Source organism: Protopterus annectens, chromosome 7.part1 (genome assembly GCF_019279795.1).
Source record: "Protopterus annectens isolate FY-2018-M chromosome 7.part1, PAN1.0, whole genome shotgun sequence".
NCBI classification, from domain to species: Eukaryota; Metazoa; Chordata; order Ceratodontiformes; family Protopteridae; genus Protopterus; species Protopterus annectens.
Genome location: NC_056740.1, coordinates 258,429,797 through 258,451,371, shown reverse-complemented (window position 1 = coordinate 258,451,371; position 21,575 = coordinate 258,429,797). Strand labels below are relative to the sequence as shown.

At 38.0% G+C, this 21,575-nt stretch overlaps 1 protein-coding gene across 1 annotated transcript in view; it reads left to right on the top strand.

Annotated features, from left to right (window-relative positions):
• The window catches only part of TRPM1 (transient receptor potential cation channel subfamily M member 1), an 841,064-nt gene that overhangs the window by 260,069 nt on the left and 559,420 nt on the right, over positions 1–21,575 (top strand). The window contains exons 10-11 of the mRNA XM_044078483.1: positions 7,388–7,549; positions 14,464–14,598. Of these exons, the coding sequence (XP_043934418.1) occupies positions 7,388–7,549; positions 14,464–14,598 (297 nt within the window). The remainder of the gene's footprint in view (positions 1–7,387; positions 7,550–14,463; positions 14,599–21,575) is intronic.

Here is a 21,575-nt window from a genome sequence, read left to right as displayed (position 1 = left end):
TTAGTAAGCAACCTGGAATGTTATCTGGTCCCAATAAGGCCGTGTTTTTAGCCTTGGAGAGGGCAGATATGACTTGATCTCTAGAAATACTAGGTAAAGAACTGGTGTCAGGTATTCCATGGGGTATACCTGGTGGTGATAGTGGGGTGACGTTTGCACCAAATTTGTCAGCAAGTTGGTAATTTCCTCCAGTATAGTGTGAGTGGTACCATCTACTACCAATTCAGCATGTAGCTGGGCACTCCCTTTAGATTTCGGACATAGTTTAAGAATGCTTTATGACTGCCCTTGGCTAGGGATGCTATTTTTGCTTCATAATTAGATTTAGAGGGCTTTACAAGACTTCTGATTTGCTTGTTCAATTTATGGAGGGAATTCTTCTTCTGCTGATGCAGTTGCCTCTTGTTCTTGCACATCAGTTTCTTCCTTTTGTTATACAGTCTGTTTATACTAGATGTCTCCCAAGGTGGCTTGCTTTTTGGGAGGGCCTAGTTTTAATCTGGTCAGCTTCAGACAAGCCTATATAGTTGCTAAGATGATTATATAGGGCATTTGTGTACATCTCTGCATAGAAGTCATTATTGCCTGTGATAGCAGGAAATATAAAACTTTTTATACCATCACTTAGTAGGCTCTAGTTTGCTTAGGAGAAGTTCCTTAGTTTTTTTCCTCCTTTGTGGGTTTTTGATCCAATAATTACTTTGAATGAGATTGATTTATGGTCTGACCTTACCAGGTAGGGCATCACATAGGGGGCAGTCCAGTGACCATCCATGTTGGTGAATACTATGTCAAGGACATTAGAACCCCTTGTGGGGATTGCAGACTATCTGTTCCAGAGCATTTACATTGATAAAGTCCAGGAACCTCTGCGTGAGCATGTTTGAACTCATGCATGTTACCCAGGCAATGGAGGGATAATTCAAATCTCCCACAACTAAGGTGTTTTGCTGTATGGCGAGAGACTCCAGCAAGTCCAGGTAGACAGTGTGCTTTTCTTCATTCATGGATGGGGGCCTATAGTTAGCAATGATGTGGTAGAGTATTCTGCCTATAGTTAATTGGACATAGTGCAGTTTAAGATAGTCATAGTGTTTGACCAATCTTGAGGTGTACTTGGCTTTAATGAAGATGGATACACATCCACTATTCTTCCATGCTCACTCTGGGATGTAAATGTGTGGAAGACATTGTAGTCTTGCAAGGCTGAGGTGATGTCTGTGGCTTTGAACCATGTTTCAGTGAATGCACAGATGTCAGCATCTTCCAAGGTGAGGAGTGCTTTCAGGGAATGCAGTTTTGTGTTTAGACTCCTATCATTAAGCAGCAGAACCTTAAGTTTGTCTCAAGTGGATTTTGCTATGTTGGAAATTCTGTAATTTTAACATTGCCTAAAAAACGCACTATGGGGGAGACAAGCACCTTAATCAGTATCAGAAAGCCTAGGGCAGACAAGTGCAGACCATCTCTGGCAAAGTAGTGTGGTCTGTCGACCATGTCGTCGCTTGCTGACAAATACTGAATCCCCCTGAACTGACACCAGAAGCTAAGCCAATTGTTTAAGTGAAACATTTTTTTGTTTATATTGTGGCATCATCCTGGGTGAGGTAGAATGCTGCTTAGGGCTAGGGTCATACCTGCCTGGGACACATAATCTGAGAGTCCAGTCATGTTTCTCTTCATATAGCTGAGGGAGGTATGTCTAATGTCATTCACCCCAACATGGACTGTGACAGAGTGATAACAGTACTAAATGTTGAGTGACCTGAGTGCATGTGTGATCTGACAGATCCTGGCACCTGATAGGCAGATGACAATGACCTTCTCCTTGTCCCTTAAAGGCTTATTTCATGAGACAATGATATGTCTATTGTTGTTTCTATACATGTTGAGGTGTGTGCAGATAACTTGCACTTGGGAGGTCTGATCTTCTGATATTCTTTTAGTGAGTACTTCCGCATATGTGGGTTTATGTGTTATGTCCTGAACTTGTGTGACAGGTGAAGTGCATGAGCTGACAACCTGTTTGATGCCTTGTTTTTTCTTATGTGAGAGGATTGTTTCCAAATTGATAGTGTAATTAAACCTCTCACATACAGTATTTGTTTCAGGACTAAGTGGTTGTCAGTATACTTGAGGCAATTACCACATTGCTACAGGATGCCCAAGTCAATCAGGCTGGCCTGAGAAATGGTGGGAAAGTGACCATCCATAATGGCAAGTTTATACAACAACAACTGTTGGGGAGTGGGTAAGTTAGATCAGTTAATGATGTAGGAATACAAGAGAGGCTTATTCTGTTAACGGTTTAGGGTGAAGAGCCTTGGCGATGCTGCTCAGTGTGTTGTTGAGTTGCCTGCAGAGCAACAGGGGACTCCGGAGAGTTCTACTGACACATATCTAGGGAGACATAAATACAGGTGAAATTCAAAAGTTTTAAGACAAACTACCAATGGGAAAGCCCCAAACTAAGCTTTTTTCCAACAATCCTCAACTCAGATGGAACCTGAGCTACACACGTCTGCCACAAGGGTGCATGGGAGCCCTCTAAATGTAAGACGGCTGGTTTAAGACCACAGTAATACCAAACAGTCTAGATTCAGCAGGTCAGAATCTGGCCTATGCCATATAAGGCAATAGTACAGAATTTCAAAGTGCAGAAAAAAATTGTAGATTAAATCAGCAAAAAAGGAAGCAACAATTCAAATACATACAGTTAAAGTGCAATACAGGCTTTAAATATACTTATTTTTCAGTTGTTTGCAGTGGATGCCTGGCATTTCAGTTCACATGCACTCCAGATCTCTGGCTAAAATCACCAAACTCTGAGCAGCTCCAGTTAACTCAGAACAAACCCTCGCAAACATGAGGCTTAAATACAAGCTGAATTCAACAGTTTTAAGATAACCTACCAATGGGAAAGCCCCAGACTGAGCCTTTCTCCAGCAATTCCCAACTCGGATCCTGATCTACACACTTCTGCTACAAGGATGCAGGGAGGCCGTCTTAATGTAGGATGGCTGGTTTAGAGCACAGTGATACCAGACAGTCTGGATTCAGCAAGTCCGAATCTAGCCTATGCTATATAAGACAGTAATGCAGAATTTCAAAGTGCAGAAAAAAATGCAGACACAATTGGCAAAAATGAAGCAGCATTTCAAATAAATACATTGAACAAAGTGCAATACAGGCTTTAAATATACTTATTTATAGTCTTTCTTTCTTACATATTCTCCAAGAAAATTTTCCATAGTCTTAAATATAATGTTACAAAATGTCTGCTTGTTAATAAGAATAAATGATGTCACCTCATGTGCTTTTATACCCAAAGAAGCTATTACATTGTCCCACAATTCATACCTGTCCATTTCTTACTCTTCTTTACTTAGAATCCTTACCATGTACTTTCGTTTTTCATTGTCTTATATATTCTTTTCTGCTGTGACCCTTCGACTTCTTTTACTTTCTCTGCATATGTTTTCTTTTCCATCTCACCACTATTCTTCAGGATTATCTCTGCATCGTCCATTTGTATTTTCTTCATAATGTCTCCCCAGGAAACATCTTCTTCATTTTCTGTCTCATTTTGCATTACAATTTCTTTAAGAAACTTACCCCACATTCCTCCTGACTGGAGGGTTGCAATTATACATCCATCATTTCTGACTCATCTCCATCAAACAGATTTCTTTGAAAGATCTCAGAATCCTGCACAAATTCTGTGGTCTTGATATTTGCTTTCTCCTCCATTTCTTTCACCATTTCATCATCTCCTTCTGTATCCATCTGCCTCCATGTTTCTCTAGGTCGCCTCTGTGCCTGACAGAAACAGGACGTGCTCCTTCAAAATGGGTCCCACTCACAACAATGACAAGTAGGGAGAATTCTCCAAGGCACTGGCAACATTTCCCCTTGTAGTATGTATACCACATTGGGTCTCCCCTGAAAAGAGCCCGTTAGCCTAGTGGGACTAACTGGGTCAACAAAGGATAAATAAAAATAAACCTTTGTCTTATTACAGTAAGAGGCATTTCAATAAAAAAATATTTTTTTCCACTGGACTAGTAGTCTTTAATTCCCATTTTCTATTAAGACTATTATTAATCTTTGCAAAGTCACCACATTTTTCTTATTCTGAAGTAACAAACTACTTTCCATATTTCCTTAGAGCTGTCCTCTTTCCCTCTAACTGTTAAACGTATTATTAGAACCACTCTTTCATACTTCATGCCAATTCCCTCATTTCTGGGAGTAAGTCTAACAATGTTTAAATCAAAATTACTTTGTCTGATAATATTCTCATGTTGAAATCAAAATTACTTTCTCTGATAATATTCTCATTTTTGGTAAACATTTCTTCTGTATTCTTCTCTCAGGCTTATTAAAGATTGCAGTCTGATTTCAAACTTAGAAATGCCCATCCCTGTGTTATAGGAAACACTTTTCATTTTTGTCAGTTTGCCAGACCCAGACACTATATTAATACCTTTCTCCAGTTTTGAAATATCTAGCAATTTTAACTGCATATGTTACTTTAGATTTTTCATTACACCTAATTAAATATGACCTATCACATTTATTTGGACTTTACTTTGATCATCTGTCTTGAGTCTCTATCTAAATCCCAAGTTCCTTATTTAGATTAGTAAATAATTAGTCAAGTAGTGTGGAATAATATTAAATAGATAAATCAAAACAAACTGTCCTGTCCCAAGAGGAAAAAAGGGCTAAGGTTTCTGGCTTTTAACTATTATTATATAGTCAGCAAAATGCCCAATTTATTTCAAGTTTCTTGTTATACTACAGAATGACAGAGTTACTATTTTTTTTTATTTATACTGACTTTTAAAGCTAACTGATTCCCATTTGGATCAGGGCACTTGGGAAATCACTAAGACTGTGCAATATAGATCATAGGGCCTTATTCTTCCTCAGTAAGATAAGGACAATGTTGTGAAACTATGTCATTTGTTATAGAGACTCATTTATTATAATGACAATCTATTCGAGAATCTTAATCTTTCCACAGTTTGTTTGGTGTCACCAGTCTTCAACAATCTCAATATTACTCTCAAAAATGCCTTGAATTTTTATCTATTTTCACACCTTTAAACACTTACGTATAGTTGACCATGACTCTTCGAGGACCATGGAAACTTTGAAGGTGTCCCAGGGTTAAAATGAAAAGATCTGATGGTCCTAAACTTATTCAAAGTTGCCACTTCAAAATAATTTATACTGGTCTCCTTTCCTTATCTACTTAGCCTTAATCTGGCCAACAATAACCTGGGCATTGCCTGGCTAGAAAAATGATATTACATAACTACAAATATATCCTAAATACATCTAACAAGTGTCTGATGCTGTTCATAAAATACTGGTTGAAGTTATCAGAAAAAAGCCAACATTACATTGCATTTGGTACAGTCCTGGGAAACCACCACTGATGAATAATACTTGAAAATTCATGCATGCACAATTTATAATTAACCATAATATTTTCAGTACTCCATCTGAACTGGTTTTATTGGGCCTACAAGTGTCTCTCTTCTGGAAAATTTGCACGAATAGACTTAAGGACATTAAACTAATTTCTGGATATTCAAACAAAGTGAAGAGAATTTAGAAAAAAGTAATTTAACTCAGAAGTAGTTTTTAAATTCTTAGCTATAAAACGTTAATGGAGTTCTTGACTCTTGTATCTCAACCTTTTACCATTTATGTTTCTTATAATATTCAGTTTTTTGAAGATATACCCAGAGCTATAAAATATTGTAACCAGTTTGGATCTTGGAAGATTTTAATCATGGTTCTTTGTCAGCCTGTTATATGTGCTTAGAAGATTGTTGAATGATGTTATTTGGACTTTTATTTTGCCTTCTGCTACAATACATGCACACCTATTTGTATCAGTTTTTTTTTGTATCACAGGGTTTTTGTGGTTCTTTTATTCCATGTTTTATATAGAAATTGCTAATAATTTCTGTTAGTTTTAAACATTTGCTGGATAGTACCAAATGTATCACAATTATAGAACTAAGTTTTAAATGGAAGGATCTCAAAACATGAGGTCAAAAGCAGAAAACTGAATTCTGTATCACTGATTAATAACAGAAGGAAAACAAAAATGCTAAACTGAGTGTTTATTTATTTATTAACTTATTTATTTATATTGGTGGAGAGCAGGGTCCCTTTATGCTTACACCATATCTACAATTTGTTTCCTACTCCTAGAGTTTCAAAATTCAAACAAATTAAAAAAGTAATTTATGTGCAACAGTATTTTCCTTTACCCCTTTTAACACATTTGTTAATCAGGTAAGCTCAATGGACACAAATATGCCCTTTTCAGGGGTAACCCAGGAGCACTGTTTGCTTTAAGTAATTTGCTCAGAGCCACAAAGTAGGCAAATGAATGTAGCAAGACTCAAACTCTGTACTCTTTGAAGACAAGAAGCAGCTCATTAACAATTCAGAGCCTTAATCCTCTTTGCCAACTGCTAAACAACTTAAATAAAATACTGGCTGATTCCAGCACTGGAATAAACAGACATCAGATACCTGCTTTCACACTATACTTATATGTTTTTGCCTTATGATGACTTTTTGAGGAGGGTTTTCAAATAACCTGTCAATTGTATCAGTTTACATTTGAACACAGTATGTTTGTTTCTTTCAGATTTTCCCAGTTAGGGGTCGCCACAGCGGAACTCCGGTCCGCTAATGATTGGCAGTAGATTTTTACGTGCTGGCTTGCCGGGCCTAACACACAACCTTCAGCAAAGGAATGCCCATTCATGCATGTCGACACACAGAAGACGCTCTAACTGAGAATCGAACAGGCAACGTCTAACTGTGAGGCGACAATGCTACCGCAGCACCACCACCACAGTATTAAAGAAAGAATATTTCAAAAATGCCTGCATGAACTCTGAATTTATGTAATTTCATTGCCCATAATCTTAGCAGCATGCAAATAAGTAGATATTTATAGTCCATTTTAAATAGACTGCATGCTACTAAGGTCTATAGCAGGAAGATTATGGGGTTGGCATAATGATTAAGGTGTTTGCCTTACAAACAAAAGGTACAAAGTTTGATTCTCAAATAGGATAATTGGTTAGGCTTAAAATGACCCACAATGTCAGTTAGCTTAGTATTAACCTATGAACCCTCTAAAATAGCCCTAACTGATGAATGTTTAAAAAGTCTGTAAAGTCAGCATTTTCAAATTAAGTATGTATAGTCCATTTTAAATAACATGCATGCTACTAATAAGATATCTAACTAGAGAAGATAACCAGAATGAATGAACAGTGAAAAAACGGAGAAAAGCTAACATCTTCAAAGAATATTTTCTGCATTAAAATGTTATGCTTTATTGTAGCCATTGAGCAGCCTTGCACCTACAGATGGCCAAGATAAGGAAAAAAAGTCTCCCATCGCCCTCAACAGGGCTGCCAAAGGAAAAGGCAAAAAGAAGGGAAGGAAAGGAAAAGAAGAGCAACAAGAAGAAACAGATCCAAGGAAAATTGAGCTACTGAACTGGGTGAGAAAATGCAAAATGCCTCGTACTTTGTGATTCCTTAATAAAATATGATTGTATGTTTTTATAGATAATAAAGTGTTTTCTCTCTCTCTCTCCCCCTCTCCCTCTCTCGTCCTTATAGGTTTATAGGTAAGTACTAGGCTAGCTGCCCTTGTGGGCCATTTAAAGTCTAGCCAGTTTCCCTTTGTGTGCTTGAAATAACCTATCCCATTTGGTTATAGATTGGCCTTATCCATCTCATAATGGATAATTATCCCTAATGAGAATAATTGGGATCATACCATAGATAATTTGAGGGGACCCATCCATAGATCTAAGTTATGCTTGAAACTCAATGGGGCTGAGACTGTTTTGTGTGGATGGGGCATATGTTCTATAGCAGCGGTATATTCTCTGTGAAATATATTTGTCCTTCAAAACTGTTTTGTTGATGTTGCGGATGAGGTTTAGATCCCTAGACCGAGTATTCTTGATGCCATCTTTGCTTGCTGATGTGGAGTAAATCCATTAGTAATGGATTGGAGGATGCTCTGTATGCCAGACACAGATCACCTCTTAGCAGTCTGTAGGATACTGAGTATAGTGACAGGACTTTGAGTCACTCCATGTAGGACATGTTGTTTGGGCCTTATATCATTTTAGCAAAGTATCTCTGTGGGTGATCCAGTTGTTGCATGTGTCTGGACTGGCTTAATGAGGGCTGAGTAAAGGGGGCAATGATATCCCTAGATCAAGAAACAATCACTTTATTTATAAGCTATGCAATATAGAAGGACTTTCTTACAAACAATAGATACATGTTGGTCAAAAGTTAGGTCACTCTTCACATAAGTTCCCAAATCCTGAACAACTGGGTCAGCTCTTAAGGTGTACTGACAGTGTAGTAGTTCCCTGAAGTAGATGACTTCCCAAAGGATACAATAATTAATTTTTTTGGCATTTTGTTTCAGAGTATGATTCTGACACCAGTTATTTATGTGAGACAAACCTTCCTGAAGAATGGCCAAGTCATTTGGAAAGTCACTGACTGCTCCTGGTGGTTTATTCTCAGTTTATTTAGCTTTTCTACTATACCCGAGTGGGGAATTGTGTCAAAAGCTTTGGCCAGGTCATGGTATGTGGTGTGTACTGTTTTGCCTTCATCCATTGCTTTGGTGACCATTAAAAAAAAATCTACCAGGTTGAGTAAGCATGGCCTGCCCTTAACAAATACAAACTGAGGCAGGTCTAGTATTGGAGGTTCTCTGTGTCCTGATTGATTTATTTCTATGATGTCTTTCTGTGGCTTTGCATATGAAGCTGGTCACACTTATGGGTCAGTAATTGCCTGGGTCTGTAGAAGGTCCTCCCTTATGCAGGGAATGACCATAGCTGTTCTCCATTTGCTTGGTACAAAACCTGCATGGAGACTGTGTCTGAACACTGTTGTTAGGAGTGTGGCTAAATCATGCTTCATGATATATAAAATGCATCCATGGTGGTTGTCAACATTAATCAATGCGGTATTTTTAGCTTTTGATTGCACTTTTAGGACTTGGTCTTGTGTGGTAGCTGAAAGCTAGCCAGTTTCTGGTATTTCATGAGGGGCAGATGGAGGGGAGTGAGGGGTAAAGTTAGAGCTAAATTTATCAGGTTAGCTATTTCTTCAGTCTCAGTGTAGGTAACATTATTCACAATCAGCTCTGTGCATTGCTGTGTTGTGCTTTTGAAACTATGAACAAAACTAAAAAATTCCTTCTAATCGTCTTTGGCTTGCATAGCTATTTTAGCCTCAACTTGGCTTTGGTAGATTTTATTAAGCTCCTAAGCTGTTTATTCATTTCAGTGACAAGAGCTCTAACATTCTGGGAATTGCTCTTCTTACTTTTGGTCAAAATTATTTTCTTTTATTATAAAGCTTGTTGATTTTATGGTTCCACCATGTGGGTTTGTTTTTGGGGCTTACCCTACACTTGTTCCTATGGGGTACAGCTGCATCGATGCAACTGTTTACATGCTAGTATAGTGTGGTTGTGTACATTTCTGCATATTCAGTGGAGTCAACTGGGTTTGGCGGGGATTTGAAGCTTGCCAATGTATCATTTAGGAGTGGGTAGTTTGTCTTAAAGCAATTCTAAAGGCACCTTGGGTGGAAGAGATCTCAGGTTTTAGTTTTATTTTGAAGGACACTTTTATGGTCAGACCTAACAAATGATGAAGATATATAAGAGGTGGTGCAAGATTCTCCCATATTAGTACAGACAAGATCCAAGATTCTATTCCTCTAGTGGGTTCTCTGACTAATTGTTCCAGGGCATTTGTATTGACAGAGTCTAGGAATCTCTGTACTTGTGCATTAGTGCTGGTGTAGGTTTCCCAGTTTATAGTTGGATAGTTTAAATCACCTAGGAAAATGGTGTTGGGTTTAATGCTGAATGATTCTAGTTCATGTAGATAGGTGTTGTGGTTTTCCTTTGTCATAGAGGGAGTTCTATAGCTAGCTAATATATGGTATGGGGCCTTTCTGATAATTATTTGGACATGAAGAAGCTCTAGTGCATTCTAGTGCATCCTGTGTCTGTTGTAATATAGATATGCATTTGTCAAACTGTTCACATTTGATTCGTAAATACTTTATCCTGAGGGCATTTCAAGCTAAATAAATGCAAAATAAACAATGCAGTACGAGGTTGTTTAAAGTGATAATTCTCCAAGAACTGTAGAGCTGAGTCTTTAGCATAATATGCAGATTAGAATACCATCATATTTTACACAATGAAGATTATCTATAACAGCAAATATTTTACTAAATAAATCACATCTCTTACCAAATCATGCTGCAGCTGCCCTGCAATACTTACCGACCAAACAGTGTTTGCATCATTCTGATGTCAAAGGATTTCTTATTCTAGGTGTAATTTGTTTTTTCTAAACATGTTTCAACCAATCATCTGCATAACCTACATCCTGAGTTTGTATATGGTACATGTTGACCACCTTTTACACGCTGACATTTAAACAGCTAAAAACATAAAGGTTAATGCTGGCAACTTTTTTAGATAACTGTTTCATATAAAATTGAAAAGCTACATTCAGGATCTCTAATCCTAAAAATGACTTATTTTTTTCAAACTTTCTCAAAAAAAAAAAAAAAAAAGGAGCTATAGCTAGCTTAAATGATATCCTGACCATCTATAAACTGGAACCATTTTTAACTTGAAATTCAGGACTAAAAATAAATAAACAAAACATCCTCTGAGCTACAACAAAGTGCTTAAAGCTCCATGCTACAGCAACTAAACACATTTATATATTTATCCGTTGTTGACTGGGTTAGTCCCACTAGGCAAGAAGTCTCTTTTCTGGGAGACCCAAGGCAGTATTTATACCACTAGGGAAAATTTGGAAAGGGGTATCAGGAAATTCCTTTATTATTTTCAGTAGCTACCATGGGATCTTTTACAGCCACCTGGGCTACCACTAACTCAAGCTGATGGGACCTTGGTTTAACATCTCTTCAGGAGTACCCCCCCCCACACACACACACTGCAGTGTCAGCAATCAATTTACCAGGTGTGGAAATAGAACCCATAGTCTTCTGCACCAAATGTGAGTGTGCTACCTGTCGCCCAACTGACACATTTATTAAATCAGATATAATATAGCTGCTAAATTTAATAATGGTACTAACTTACACCTATTTGTCAACTCTCCAAGAAATCTGGACAAAGCCAAAAATAATGGGGGGACAAAGGCCCAAAAATAGGGACACTTTTAAGTACTGCTGTTACAAACTTAGAAAGTAGATAGAAATACAGAAATAAAGGCTATTAGGAGTGGCCCACACAGTGTCATCAAATAAATATGCAAATACTGTCAAAACTTAAATATCTCTACAAAGATCAGCCACAATGAAAGGTTTAAATATATTTAATAATAAATAATAAAAGAACAAGACAATACCAAATATCTATTCATAGTGACAACAGAGTTCAGAACCACAGGAAATATTTAAAATAATATTGCAGATCAGGCTCAGACAAATAAAGAAAAACAATATCTAATCTAAGCTTCACTATATTCCTGACTGAATTTAAGAGAGTTACTATTCCTAGTTTGATGATCTAGGGGCTCTATTTTCCCCTGGCTTGAATGATCATTTTGAGGCATCCAATTCACATGTTTGTTGTTATATTTGGGTTCATATATTAATGTATATATTTGGGATAATTGTGTTTATTTGCATTACATTTCATGCATTTATGAACCAGTGCACTATTTTATTGATGCACTAGAGGGCGGTCCATGCTTTCTATATGAAATTTGTATAAGTTGGAAGACAGCAAGTTAGGTTTTGTCTTCATTTTGTACATCATGTTTGGTTGCTGATGAAGGATTTATCGAAACCGGTACAACCATGTTGGTGTACGGTTATGTTATTTTGCTGTCTTGAAGTTGGACATTAAATAAGATTTCCTGATTCCAGGAGTTGAGTGCTGGCTTTCTTTCTTCACTTTTGGTTTGTTTTTCAGCCGTGCACCAGCCGTTCGTGCAGGAGGATGTTTTGGATTTATATTTAAACAATAACCTGATTATGTAGCTCACAGCAAGTTGCCTCACTGATTATCCGTGTGATATCTGTCTCACTGCTTCTCCAGCAATCTACAACTCACTATCAAATAAATATTACATTCTTATTCCATTGTATGGTGAACAACATAGGACAAGCAAATGACAAATAAAGCTGTTACGCTCTATCAAAAATTATTCAAGTTTGGGTGTTCCATACAAGTGATCATAAATCCATTGAGATCTATTATTTGACTTGAGTTACCAACAGCAAAGGAAAACTGCTTAGAGCATATAATTTAACATATATTTATATAGAAGATAATTACTTTGTGCAGAAGACATCTTAAAGTCAGTGAATCCCATATGAAAGTTTCAGAACAGAAATATTTTAGGAAAGATTAACATAAGATACAGTACAAGAAGAGACTGTGCCTTACTATGAAGTATCAATGTTTTTACATGCAGCCCCATGTCTTGTTCCTAACTTTCACTCTCCATTAGCAATAATTATGTGGTTCATGAGTAAACATAATAATAGAAGTGTGTTTTTCTATGTTTTAAGTTAGCTGACATGAATGTGGCACAGGACAAGTGTTGCTTGTTTTGGAATGAACCTATTTGAAAGACTCTGGAAAATTAGCCTACCAGATTCTCAGCTGTGATTACAGAAACTCTTGACTTTGTCAACAATGTTCATGTGAAATAAATATGTAGATAGCAGTATGTCTGTAACTACACCCATTCTTACACTACATGGAAAGCATCAGAATGTGTAAACCTGCAGGGATTGTAAAAATTTGTAAAGAATTGTAGTTTTATTCACTTATCTGTTATTATTTGTATATCACTAAATGTACACAAGTATATCATGAGTTGTATTGATCTTATGAGTCAGATCATGGCTGAAAACTGTCTTGAACCAGATATATTAACAGATAAACTAAGGATAGATTAATTAATGAATGAATGAATGAATTAATTAATTAATAACCGACAGGAGCTCTAACTTTAAATTATGGTACAGAATAATTGAGGAAACAGGGAAGACAATGCAAAAGCAAAGGTATGTTTCTTCATAACTGAATGAATGATCAGATTGAAATAGGTTGGGATTTAGAAAAAAACATAACAGACAGTGCAAAACTGCACCCTGTGTTGTGTCTGAGCAATTCAGAGACTATTGTATTGCTACAGTAGTCTGACCACATCAGCCTGTAATGTGACATAGGTCTTGCTGGTAATGGTGACATGCAAATATGGCAATCAAGGGGTATGGCTAAAGCAAATTAGCCATCTGCTCTACTCCAGAAATTTTGTCTTGCATTGGAATAGCACAGCAGATCAATTGAAGATACAGCTCTGCCACTCAATGTGAGATTCATAGCAAAAAAACTATACACCATCATTTGTTAGCATATGCCTCATACTTCCTATGGCATGAGTGGGACACTTAGCACTACACAAAGTACTGTGAAGATGCTAAAATGTGTGTGTGTGTGTGTGTGTGTGTGTGTGTGTGTGTGTGTGTGTGTGTGTGTGCGTGTGTGTGTGTGTGCGTGTGTGTGTGTGTGCGTGTGTGTAGGAGCATAATTGCAGCTGTCTGGATGTCTGTGAGTGTGCTGACTGTGTGTATATGTGTATCTGCGTGTGTGTGTGGGTACATGCGTCTGTGTGAGTCATGGTGTGTGTGTGTGTGTGTGTGTGTGTGTGTGTGTGTGTGTGTGTGTGTGTGTGTGTGTGTGTGTGTGTGTGTGTGTGTGTGTGTGTGTGTGTGTGTCTGTGTGTGTGTGTGTATGTGTGTGTGTGTGTGTGTGTGTGTGTGTACGTGTTAATAGGTACCTAATGCACTACTGTTCAATTCAGGTAAATGATAACAATCCATTAATGAAATGTTGGTCAGAGTGGCTTTATCATGTCTCTAGATGACTAAATATTCCTATCACACCACTGTGCTTACTGTCTTTTACCCAGTTATCCATCCTGGGAATAGTTATTCATGTTTGTATCAACAGCTAAAAATTTGCTTTTTACTCAAGAAGACTATGGCAGCAGTGACTGAGTTTTCTGAAGCCATTATTAAACTGTGCTTGTACTGTCTTTTCAGACTCATAGAATTAAGTTATCTTCATAATGGTATCTATATTAACAACAGTTTTACACTGCAGGTTTTGAGGCAAAACTAAGATCCCATTAATCCAATGATGACAATTTCAAACTTCAAGTATGGGAGCAAAATAAGTGAGACATAACATTCTGCAAAAAGATTATTCCTGCCACTTCTAAAAACTTCCAGTTTGCTGCATCATTATTTAATGCTGTTACATCTTATAGCATTGGTTATTTTTGCTTAATTTCAAAAATAGGTGAACTCCTTGGAGCAAGCGATGATGGATGCCCTTGTTTTAGATCGAGTTGACTTTGTTAAGCTGCTGATTGAAAATGGAGTGAACATGCAACATTTCCTTACCATTCCACGCCTAGAAGAGCTTTATAACACTGTAAGTACAGAAAATGTTACCTTTAAAAAACAAATGTGATAAAATGCAACCTGTTGCTATATGAGTGGTGTTACAGATGCTGATAATATAGGATATAAATAAGAGCAATCAACATAAAATTAAACTGAAAAAGATATACAAAAAATTAAAATTGTACAATGTGTAGCATAAATGTGAGTCAGCCCCTTATGAACGGAGATGCATGCTAATAGTTGTCTGGCATTATCAACATTACCAAATAGCAATGTAACAGAAAAAAGGGTTAATAGTCATTTTTAGCAATTAATGTGTTTCTTCTGGTTAAGGGTCTGGAAGTCAGTGCTGAGCATTAAGGCTGTGAGCTGTAGCTCCTGTGGTACAGAGCCTGATTCTTGCAGCCTTCATTTGCCTACTATGTGATGTTGAGCAAGTCACTTAACCAGACATTGCTCCTGGGTTGCCCCTGAAAAGAGACTGCATGTCCAGTGGGCCTATCTGGTTAACAAATGGATGTTATTATTATTAGTTATATCTGAGCAAGTTTGATAAGGATGAAGATAAACCCTTAAACCCTATTTAAGATTGATTGCTTTACTCCTAAACTCATTTCTGAAGCTAAGACAACAATTTCAATTTTAAAAAACGGATACAGCTAAAGCATATATAAATAATATAGAAAATCAATGTATAGCAGGGTTGAAAAGAAGTTTGTAGTAGACTTACTAATAAGACCATTATAAATACAAGCAAACATGTTTAACTGTACCAAATGTTTGGTTCTAAAACATTACTTAGAATAAATTGTTTGATAATGTTAGTGCTGCTGATAAAAAGATATACTTGCCTCATTTAGAATATAAGCTAAAGGTGGATAGTTATGCATTAGCAGAGGATTTTAAGAAATAACTAACGTTAAAGGCAAATACGTGACAAAGGGAAAGATAATTAATTATGTTAATTAATATAATCCACCTAATTTGTCCAAATTATCTATTGTTAATGTAGACAAATAACAAAAGTACAAGTACCTGAAAATGTTACAGATATATGGTGACTGTGCAAATGCAGTATCCAAAAGAAAACTATAATTAGTTTGAATAAATTTACAATTAATTGTTTCTGGTTCCAAGACTGTCTTGATCTCCAAATTAGAATAAATAAAGTTATGGGATAAAGGGGATGCACAGTTTTACCCAGTAAATGGACTTGTGTGATAAAAATGTCCATGCCCTCGTGACACTTTTTTTCTTCAAATTGTACCTCTTGGCAACTTGTGATTTGTAGTTGAGGTGATCAGTGGCAACAGTTCAGCAGACTGCTCAAAGTAGTTCCCCTGTACATTGAAGATATGTTCTTAAAGTTAACATTTATCAAGATCTAAGACAACCAGTGTAGTTTGGTTAGCACAGAGGATTATAGCTGAGCCCTTAACAAGCTTCTCCCTGTGATAGAGGGTTTGAGTGCCTCAGCCTTCATTTACCTACTATGTAACCTTGAGCATTGTTTTGGGGAAATTGGGAAATTGTGCTAGGCTCTTCAATGGTCTCCTGGAATGTATGGTTAATAAGTACCTATGAATCTACAATCTATAAAGATATTTAATACATAATAAGTCACTTTTATGCCAGAGAGAGGGAACATAATGTAATTCACCACCAAGTCTAATTCCACTGTATAGTTTTAAATTTTAAAAACATGAATGGCAACACATTTTGAAGTACATTTTACATCACTATAGTACTGATCTAGTTTCAGATCAGAGAATGAGAGATTCTTTATGTGGTTTATACATTATGATGTGGTTCATGCACCCAATGTCATCAATGTAGAGCAGAAAAGTATGGAATCTGATTCAATGATGCACAAAGCAGACAGACAAGTTTAAGTTTACTTTTATGTTTATTTGATTTTAAGTTAGGATTCATGTACAAATACAATACAGGCGCTCATCATTAATTTTCAAGGTCACTATATGAAGAGCAGCAGATCTGATCATGTAGCAGGCATTAAATAGTGGTTGTATACTGCACAAAGGGCCACATAAGAAAAGAAAGGCATAGTGATTGCATGATAAACAGCATTAGGCTGCTCTATGGCAGTAACAGCGTTACAGTAGCACACATGACTCACATGACTGATATCACAGGCAAAGCATGGCAGCTGAGTGATGCATACTCTAGTACATAATATAGGACCATATTGTTGCATCTAGTACTGACAGAAGACAGACAACCTCCCAGCCAATACATACATCAGTGTGGTGGTGCGCAGAAAAATAGATCTTGTTCATCATATAAAAGTTGAGGAAATAGGATATATAGTAAAGTAGGAAATTAAACATGTCAATGGAAAACACAGAAGAGCAATCATAAGGTATGAAACATGGGGGCAGAGAGGCCTTTTTTTTCCATTTCAAAATGGGTCCTTTTGTAAATATTACAAAAGAAGAACAGGCGGGGAAGGTAGAGAGGGATGGTTGTGGATGGGAAGGAGGCAGGACATAGAGGCAGGCAGGCAGACAAACATAAAATATAAAGCACAGACAGGGGTAGTATACACACAAAAAGGTGGTAGGACAGTGAAGGGACACATGTATACATACTGAGAGTGAACAGATGGTGATTAAAAGAGTTGGGTAACCAACAGGAACTGGAGAATGACACATAGGAAGGAACAACACCAGAATGGGTAAAGGATGAGCTCCTGGCATGGCTGGATGCCAGGACAGCCCAGAGAGCAACAAACTCAGGCATTACTCACCTGGGATGCCAATATTATGGGTCAGTTGCTCTCCTAGTGACTTGATGAGTGGGACCTGTTGGTCGCATGACTTCATTAGTCATTATAAAAAGGCAGTTCATATTACTGAGGCAGATATCCAGTTGCTGATCGTCCTCAGCAACCACCAGCCCCCATATATAATACCAGGAAACTACTGAAGACTCTGCCAGTCCACTTTCCGGAGAATAGATTTCACTCCTCTCCTGGGAAGCAGAAACAGAGGATACCAATAACCCCTCCAGTACCCTCCAGGAGACATGCTGGCCATTCATGGCCCAGGCCCTGAGTCTTTGCCAGCACAGACAATAGTGGCCATGGCCTCACCTCTACTACTTCATCTTCTTCTTCTTCTTCTTCTTCTTCTTCTTCTTCTTCTTCTTCTTCTTCTTCTTCTTCTTCCTTAACTGGACCAGCAGAAGGACAACACAATGGAAAAATGTTATCACATGCACCTGCTGCAAACATAATAGCAGTTTGACAGCAAACTGGCACAGATGTCATACACACACCACAGCCAGAAGAGGTGCTCCTGCCTTCTGTGGCACTCAACAATGTTAAGCTGTTGCTCCCCTGCTGCTGGAAAAAAAGTGTATACTCTTAAGTATACATGTGCAACAGAGAACAGTGCAATATTTAAGACATTAGAAGGCAATGGTATTAAAAAATGCCTACAGTATATTTCAGGCTTCCACTCCTGAACCTCTACCTCCTATTGGTGATTCATGTATTGCACAATGTAGAACTATATCATGGTTTTATGATATGGCTGTAGTGCTGCACCATACAGCCATGGATGTGCACATGCTGTAAGCATGAACATACAGGTCACATACTTTGTTGTCACCATGACATGCACAGCTAGCACCACTATGTATGTGCATACCATAGCATGCTATACACACCCACAGACTGACATGTGTTTACTCCAGGTGTATAAGTACAGAAATGGATAGCCAAAGGAGACATCAACTTGAAAAATCCATGAAAAGGTAGAATTAAGAGCTACTGCGGGCCTTCTGCATGCATGACACATGTCTCCTGGGCAAAGGTACTACAGGCAAGAATTATTGAGATCAGATTTGACAGGGACTTTTGCAGAATGTGAATGCTGTAGACAGCCATAATAAGTCTTTGCAACAAAAGCGACAAAAGGTTACTGATACGATTTTCCATTGAAAGGAAAAGGCACTGGGCATTGCAACAGACAGGTCCTCCACAGAGGGCAGACCACCAGTACTAAAGTAGTTCACTCAAATTGAGGGGCTTTGGAGTCACTTGCTGACTGGAGGAAAGCCCCCTCAAAATTAGATGTGGCTTGGATATGGGATCTAGGTTTGTACCAATCACCTGCATGTCATTAGGGAAGCACCAAGTTAATATTGTCCATTCTGTGCAGTATAGCATACCCTACTATATGTTTGAAAGGAAGGATTCACCAAGACCCACCTGTGTATGTGTCCTTATAGGTACCACTGATCTGCATCTGTAAAAACCTGCACGACAAGATACATCTGTCAGTGTATTCTGTAGCTGAATGTTCATGTGTATGCATGCCACAGATGGTGATAAAGGGATATGTGTGTGGGCTTAAAAAGGTGTGGTGAGTTCAATGTTTTCATACATTCCACTGGTGAAGGGTCCACCACAAGAGAACAATATAGTAACATAATGTGGACAGTAACATAGTGTGGACATCAACAGGGTACTTGTGGTTGATGATAATGGCGTATAGTGGCATAGTTCAATAATGCATTGGGACTGTCTGCAACACTACACGGGGAGTGATTGTTCACATCCACCATTATATAAGCCCCTGTAGTGGTGTAGGCTCAGTACAACCTCTCATCAGTGCATGACAGACATGCTGCACCCAAGAGTCCCTCATGGGCTCCTTCTTTTACCCCAGCCCACGCAGCATCTGAAATGCACATCACCCATGAGGTATTCATACTCACAATGAAGAAAGACACAGGGGTGTTGTGCTATCATGACTCCAGGTCTGTCCCTGATGCCTACAACACTAAGTATTAACCCGTGGATGTAGGTCAGTGATTGAGGCACAGACTGCTACTTCCTGCAGCATTATGGAGAGCATGAGTGTATCTCATATCGTGCAGGATGACACTCACAAAAATCACAGTGACAAATGTTACCTCCATAAGTGCCTCCATGAGACAGAATGCAACAGCAAGCTGGTCTAACTCCACAGACTGTGCTGTGCATATCTGTAAGACATGGATTGAGATTGCTGGGCAAAAACCACCCCAAGTCAGACTACACAAACCATTGGTGAAACAGCATCAGTGTTGCCTGTGGGCACAAGGCCTGACACTCCTGGCTGTGGATTTCCTCCAGATCATGTGCAGTGCTTCTCCTCCCGATTAACATGTGGTATGCTTCGCCAAGCTGTTAATAAACAGTCCCATAGTTCTAACTCTTCTATGTCAACTGTGGGCAGTGTACTGTCACCCCTGGTCAAGGACATACTTAAGCTCGTGGGTAATGCTATTTGTTGGGCTTAATACATGAGCCTCCCCATCAGAGTGCAAGCATATAGTCCCAAGAAGTGTTGTAGCCTTTTAGCAACAGGAGTTAGCTATTATTGCCTGGATATTCTCCACCTTGGCATTTTCTGGCTAGATTTTGGTACCGGCCAACCACTGATGAAGGCAGAACACTTCTATCATTCCTAACTGTTGTTTCTCTCCTTAACAGTTAGTCCTGCCCTTTTTGTTCATTCAACAGCTCACTAATTTATTGAACATGTTTCTGGCATGACTAACTGGAGATAGTAATGTCATCCATATCATAAACAGTATATGATTCATTTCCTATTGGAATGTGCTCTATTTCTCTCTGCAAATTTTCCGGAGCATAGTTCTTACCAAACTGCATTTTAATACATTTGTTGAACACAGAGTAATACAGATTGACTTCTCTCTTGTTACTGGTATCAAGGGTACCCACCAGTAGTCATTAACAAGATCAACAATGGTCAGATCCTTGGCCCAATCAGCTGGTCTAAGGATCTGTTCAAGGCATAGGGTAAACATCTGATTTTTCTTGATAGCTTTCTACAATCAATGCATAATCTGGTGCTTCCATCTTTTTTTCTCCTTGACAATAGTACCAGTGAGGCACAAGAACTGTTGGATTTTTGATTACCTCCAATCTAAAGTTTTCATTTTCTCTTGCATAGTAACCTACTCAGGCACCCTGCAAGGAGTCTGTCTGATTGGCTGATGTGTAAGGACACAGTTGTCTGCCAGTGATGTGAACCCTAGCTTACCAGTGAAGATGTCCCCAACTGGTTGCAATAATGCTCAGATTTTTTTAACTTGAAAAAGAGATAGCTGCTGAAAAAATATTACTCCATTCACAAGTGTCAGTCTAAGCTGCAATGAGAAGTCCTTCCAGGAAGTCCTTCTTAGGTTCTGATCAGTGCATATACTGAGATACAAAGTTTCTCTCCCAGGGTAGGAACTGATCATATTAACATGCTCACCTATATGTTTCCACTTTCTTCCTACTAGTTTTACTATTTTATTAATTTTCTCTGATATGAATAAGCACCACCACCATTAGGCCAATAATGTATTCATAGACTCTTAAACCTTTTATTGCTGTTCTTGTGTCTATGCTTGGTCCACATGTACCAATCACCTGAGGTCCCTAAGCCTGGTCATGACATTTAGGAATACTCCACAACTATCTGTTTTCCAATGGGAATCATTTTCACCCTTAGAATCTTACTGGAATAACTGTACTGATCTCTCTCAACCTGTAGCCATAGAGGAACTCAAATGTTGAAAACCTTGTGGACTTTCTAAAGGCTTCTTTATATACAAATAGGAAGTGAATTAGATACTTATACAGCTCTCACTTAAAATGAGCTGTAAATGCCATCAACACAGACATAACCATAGAATAAAACTTGTCCACTGATCAATTTGTCTAAAGATAGTAGAATTGCAGTCATTAACTGATTACCCCTTAAACATTTTCAAAAACATTCCACCAGGTCTAGCATCCAGTTTTCAGAATTTCCCATTGAAATCCCATTCTGCTTAAAATTTCTACCACAGTATTTATCACATTATTTTCCTTACAACAGGATAGATGAAATGCCTCAGTGTACCTACTAACCTAATGGTTATAGATTGAGAACTTTTCCGACAATGCAGTTAAAAACAGACAGTTTTCTGTGTTGTGTAGTA